The sequence below is a fragment of the Diadema antillarum genome, unplaced genomic scaffold (assembly GCF_040938485.1).
Source record: "Diadema antillarum isolate AM-2024a unplaced genomic scaffold, OU_Dant_1.0 scf00000068, whole genome shotgun sequence".
Taxonomy (NCBI): domain Eukaryota; kingdom Metazoa; phylum Echinodermata; class Echinoidea; order Diadematoida; family Diadematidae; genus Diadema; species Diadema antillarum.
Genome location: NW_027270957.1, coordinates 546,652 through 553,047, shown reverse-complemented (window position 1 = coordinate 553,047; position 6,396 = coordinate 546,652). Strand labels below are relative to the sequence as shown.

Sequence of the window (6,396 nt, the reverse complement as noted above, 5' to 3'; positions counted from 1 at the left end):
TTACGAGCACTGCCCCCTCCTTTTCAGCTTCTTTTTCTGCTTTGTGCATTGCCAGCGGAGTTTCTTGGATGGCTGGGAGCGGCAGTCCGACTCGCAGTTAAAGGCGGGCTCTGACTTTTCCATAAAAAACCACAGATCCTCCCTCTTTTGGAAGCAGTCAGTGTACGATGCAGTTTGCTCCCAGGCACAGGTGGCGCCATTGTCCTCCAAAGACGGCGTGCATACAGAGTAGAGAGTCTCGCAGTCCTTCCCGCCGTACTTCTGGGATTGGATGGGGTTGAAGAAGCAGAGATCCGTGCTCCAGAAGCCGGATTCCTGGCCCGCTAGGACCAACTCTCCCCACATGCGCTTGGCGACACGGGCGGAGCTTATCTGCAAGCAGACATTGTTGTTATGGTTATAAATAACTCCTCAGAGGAAACGAATATCCTTAATCATTGGTTCTTAAGCCTTTGGAGATGACATGGGATTCTGCAGAAGATGATTGACTTTTATTCTCAGAGATGACTTGGACCCCGTTTACAGTGCGGGGCTGGGCCGAGCCGCGGCTGAGCCCAGCCTCAATTGCGAGGCCGGGCCCCGCAATTTTGTCCGTTTACACTGCCGGGCTCGGCCGCGCTTTTGATTCAAACCTTTCAATATTTTGTCGTAGTGGCGCTCTGCTTGTAAACAAATGCAGTTTGGTTTTGTCTGGTTTTCAGACCCTTTGCCAAATGAATTCTGTGGCGACGAAGTCCCGTTCGGGCAAAGGCCTTTGCCGTAGGAAAAAATCCTTTGCAGGACAAAACCACCTGAAACTATACTAGTTTTCGACGTTGAGGGAGTTAATATCCTGAATAGCGAAAGATACAGGCAGAGGGTTTGGAAGCCAGACTAAAATTGGCCGCGCAATTGGCCGCGCATTTGGCCCAGTTTGCGTTTACACCAAGAAAAGGCCGGGCTCGGCCGCGGCCGAGCCGCGGCCGAGACCACCTCCAGAGCGAGGCCAAATGCGAGGCCAATTTTTGCCTCGCATTAATGGCCTTTTGCGCGTTTACATTGAAGCGGGGCTGGGCACGGCCGCGGCCGAGCCGCGGCCGAGCCTCGCACTGTAAACGGGGTCACTCTTCTGTATAGCACCCGAATTCTCATTATGCTTTTATAGTTTGCATCATACTGTTTCATACGATCGATATCCTGTGAGAGGAAAATATTCCAATAATATTAAACTAACTCCATCATGTGTGCCTTTATTTGAAATGGTATTGCCTGCTAGGAAATAATGATTAGCAAAGTCAGCATTGATAACATCCTATGTGCTTGTGTGTATTCTCATAGTTCTTGCGGGTACACAACACATTTTCAGAATCTCTTTTTTTTTAACTGTAAGCAGGATGAAATAGGCCCATCTCTAGAAAAAAAAAAAGTGTTTTAGTATTGTCTCCAGAGTTCAACAGAATGAACCATACATTTGATTAAAGCAAGAATAAAATCCTAATGCCTATAAATATAAAGTTTGTCACTTTAAGGAATGTGTGGATGTGATTTCCCTCAGTTGTATTCTTATTGTTTTTGTTTATTTCTATATGTCTGCATGAGTTTATTTGTCACTTTTTTTCAGTCTGTTTATAATTTGTGAATAACAGATATTAATATCATGGTACCCTGAATAAGAAATGCAATGTATAATATATGCTCCAATGAATACACATAATTGACAATATAGATTTGTCAATTCTTATTTTAAAAGTTTTGTAATAATCTCCATAATTTGATTGTGGTAGTTATCCTTTTGTGCATTAAAATTTATTATCAAAATAAAAGTGATACCAATGGAAACGATAAAGGTAATAGTAGTGATAATTGTCATAATTACTATAATAGTGGACATTCTCCAATTCATCAACAGTCACATTTTTCTTTAAACATAAATTATGTTAATTACCAAGCAACAGGACATGAATAATACCCAACTGAATTAATTGCTGAAAGCATACTCTCCAACAATAAAGGAAAAAAACACGGTGAAAATACCACCCCCCCAAAAAAAAAACACACAAACAAACAAAAACAAAAGAAAACAGGTAAACAAACAAATGTAGTAATATGAGAAAAAAAAAAGATCATCAAATGCAATTCTAAGATCATAATTTTTAACCTGACCATACAGAATCCCATAGTGTCAACTCATAAATGGGAACCTTCTTTCCAAAATGTGCACACAAGCTTCTGCATTCCTATCCTACAGCTGTATATTCATCTTATTTTGCGTTCTTATGACCAGAAAAAAAAAATTGATGGAAAGATTAGAGTTTCTATCTATCTCTGTTCTTTGTCTGCATCAAAACTGCATGCATTTTTGTCTGAATTACCTTTTTCGACCTAGAGGTGCGCTTGTTTTGCTATAAAGCTCATGTAAAGATGTACACAGCTATTGGGACTGAGCTCACAAGATTTTGACTTTTGCTGACTCCATTTATGTGCCCTTATAGTGTATAACAACAAGGTTTGTGAGCCCAGCACATGCTCTATTCTCATCTCAAATGCAATTTTGACGGCACATGTGGTTGACTGTGAAAAGGGGATACTGCTTGACTGCTTTCGCACTGGCAGATTACCAACCTGTCCGTTCTCTGTCGATGAACAAAAAGAATCTTCTTTGGGCACATTGAAGGTTCTCGGAGAATTGCGAAAGGAACAAGTTTAAATCCATTAACACAATTGAGGAGAATCAGAGAACACATTGATTAAGCTTTAGTCCTTGATAGTGATTGTCTTGTCAGGAATAAGTTGCATTTTATCTTACCTCACAGGATTTGCATTGCTCGTTGTATTTCCCCTCAATGCCAGCCCTCTGTTCCGAAGTTAAGTGAGACCATGGGACAGCAAGGCCATCACACTCTGTCACATTTAGAACACCATTGCGCACTTTCCCTATTAAAAAAGAAAAAAAGTGAGAGAGATTACAAGAAAAGAGCATTTATCAACTTTTCACAGTTCTTGGAACCTTAACCCATTGAGGACGAGTCCCGAGTATACTCAGGCAGGTGTCTATGGGAAATGCGTGATGTAGCAAAATTAACCCATCCTCAATGGGTTAAAGACAAAGGGCAATATGGGGATACCATAGAGTGCGAAGGCTGTCAAGGCTTGGATATATTTGAGAATCCTTGTAACAAAATTGTGTACCGCTTTTTCACTCTACTTCTTTATGGTAAAGTACACACAAACAGCTAAATCTTGACTGGAATCGACCCTTACTGATGACCTTATGTTTCGATGCATTCGCTGACGGGAGCTACTCATGGTTCTTGCATGTAATCTGTATAGGCAGCAAATGAAGATTGATATTATTGGGCCACCCATGCATTCCCATTTTCGTTCTTGTCTTTTGAAGATAGATAACGTATTGTCTTTGCACAAGGTATTTAGCAGTCTTTGATAAGTGCAAATTTCCCGAATTGAATGAATGAGAGTTTATTCCAGGTCAAGCAAGCTTCAGTCTTCACAAAATATATGTATTCATCATCCTACTGACTAGACTACCACCGTTTGCCTGGTTTTAATAGCAGCTTTGCAACTTATTGAAAGCATAGTATGTTTACATTTATCGAGTTCACACTTATATATATATATCAGTTTTCTTTTTCCTTTTCTTTTTTGCCATCAGCTACAGGGGATTATACACATGAACTGATCTTTAGTACCTCAGCTCAAATTTCGTAGAAAGGTAGTTTGTGGCATATATCAATGCATGATATTGAAAGTATCTCCTTAATGAGATACTTCGCAAAAAACGGTAAGTCCATATTTGCCAAATGGAGATATTTGCGATTAAAGGTCAAGAAAAATAAAGAGAATAATAAGAAAAATTTTGCTTCTTTTGACCGTATAACTTCAAAAATTTACCTTTATAGTAGTGACCAATATATCATTTAAAAGGTATTATTTTGTACTTTATGACAGAGACCGTACTTCAAAATCTTAAAAAATGGACTTATCGGTTTTTGCGAACAAACTCTTCATATGGAAACCTGGTTTATTAGAGGTTTTTGCCACCACTTTTATGTATTTAGTGTTCCCAAAGAATTTGTGCAGAACTCACCTGCGATGAGATATTCTACATCCATCTCTGGAATGGGAATTTCACATTCCCAACGAGGGGTGTAAAAATCCACTTCCATGCCCTCTCTGGCCGAAGAAGGACCCTTGAAAGTGTCAATGATCACACCACGGTAGCGGATGGCGGTGCTGTAATGTTGGTCTACCTTTCGAAAATCAGAATCCATATGGGCACGCCCAGTCACCATCAGTTTGAAGGCTAAAAAAGGAAAAAAAAAAACAATTTATTGATCAGAATATTATACCTATTGCTTTAAATTTGATACTCTATGAGCTGCGGTGAATTACTACAGTGCTCTCCCATTATAACAAACAGGGTTATAACAAAAATCTGGTTATAACGAAGCAAAAATTTGGGCCAAAATAGTTATCCACATTATATATTTTTATTGTCTATTTGTTCGGTTATAACAAAATTTCAATATAAAACAAGAAAACTGCTGGTCCCAAGGACTTCTTCCTAATGGGAGTCCACTGTATGTGTATGAGCACTAAAAAGGTTAATTTGCAATGAGATTAACCCGTTCCATACGGGAACCTGGTGGCCTGTGTATTAAGTCTATGGGGGTTTCAGAATTCAGTATGGAACGGGTTAAGAGCTCATCTGTCACACTTTACAATGCTTTATTCAGAGAAATAATGTCTGAAAAATAAAAGAAGTAGGTAAACACCTAAAAGTTCCAAGCATTATGTATATTACTTACTGATTTTCCATCATGAAGAGCACTAAAATCCATTTCCCCCCTTTTCTGTAAGCTGGATGTAAATTTGAGTGTTTTTGATTAAAAACATTGAAAACATATAGATTGAATTTGTTAGAACTAATCTTCATTTGATTCAGTATAGTATACTCTGAGCATGGTCCCCGTGCTAGTCCTTTCATACAGTAATCTTCTCATAGTTAATATCTAATAACAATATACGTCTTATTTTCTTGAATTGAATTACATTGCTAGGATTTGATACTTGATATTTTCCTTGCTCATTCCATAATGTCTTTTTTTTTTCTTTCTTTCTTAGATCTTTTTTTTTATTGTTATAATTTGCACAGCAATATCTCCTCTGCATTTCTATACTGCTCTTAGCCACAATAAATTCTACATTTTTCGTCCCCATCTATTGATATGCGAACAAGGAGGAAAAGTAAAAAGAATTTGCTTGCGCAACCGTACATACCAAGGTCTGCATTGCAAAAGTGTTGCTGCGGATGGACAATAGGACAGATTCCTGTGCACACCACGTCGTCAGATGCATTCGAGAAATGCAGAAGAGCCAGAAGAAGAAGAAGCAGATTGCAAAAGAACCAAAGACGCTGTTGATGCATGGTGCCGAATATCAATCACAAGACTGATAGAAGAAGCTCAGAGCGATTTCTATGGCCAAAACACAGATTCTCTATATACAAAAGGGGCAGTTTCGTATCTACATCTGTAACACCACGACACAGGTATTGTTGATCCTCCAGTGAATCGTCCAAACTAGCTCTAAAGACGGCCTTTCTTTTCCCATTCTATCTTGCACCACTTGACCAGCAAATGTTGTCTACTAACTTTTTATACCCGAGAGACGTGTAGAACATCTGAATCATTTCTACAAATATTTTCTCTCTCTTCTCTCAACCTCTGTCTCTCTTTCTCTTCACACAAACCCACACCCACACACACACAACTTTGGTGAGATAATGGTATCTACCAACTCTTTTTCTATCTTGAAGCTATTTCTTCCATACATGGTCAGTCACTCATTCTTTCTTATCAGCTGTCGGGCCATATAAAGTCTACCAGTATTTGTAAGTCTGAGATGGCCGAAGTGGACATACTATATGAACATCCTCCATTGTATTTCTTCTGGTTTTTTTTTTCGTCTGCTTTTTCAATCATGTGTTCATCATATCAGTCTGAAGGTTTAGTGTCGCCAGCTCTACCCAAGTAATGATTTACTAGAAGCTGCTTCGGTTTCCTACAAAAAAGGAAAAACTGATAAGAACTGGGAAATTCGCATCAGGGTAACTGTTACACATCATGTCTACTTAAATAGCTAATAATCTTATCAAGTTTCACCATGCAACTACCTACAGTGCCACACAAACTTCCCAGAAACCACTGGTTACAGATAATTTGTCTTTATGTTTTTTGTTTTGTTTATTTTCCCATCTCAAGTTTTTCTTGCCGATGTTGATGTTTTATTGATAATGCAGCCAAATCAAGGGCATACGACAAAATGAGCGATACAGTAACTGATATGTTCATCACATATCAATGGGGAGAGGCTGACAGCCGTCATTTGATGTTACAG

The 6,396-nt window shown here is 38.9% G+C and overlaps 1 protein-coding gene across 1 annotated transcript; it reads right to left on the bottom strand.

The window, feature by feature from the left end:
- LOC139716642 (metalloproteinase inhibitor 1-like) lies at positions 1–5,425 on the bottom strand. Its single transcript, XM_071628169.1, has 4 exons — positions 5,278–5,425; positions 4,085–4,300; positions 2,786–2,913; positions 1–372 (listed from the first exon to the last, which is right to left on the bottom strand). Exons 1-4 carry the CDS (start codon positions 5,423–5,425, stop codon positions 1–3), a joined length of 864 nt encoding a protein of 287 aa, XP_071484270.1.
- Between the last annotated feature and the right edge of the window lie 971 nt (positions 5,426–6,396).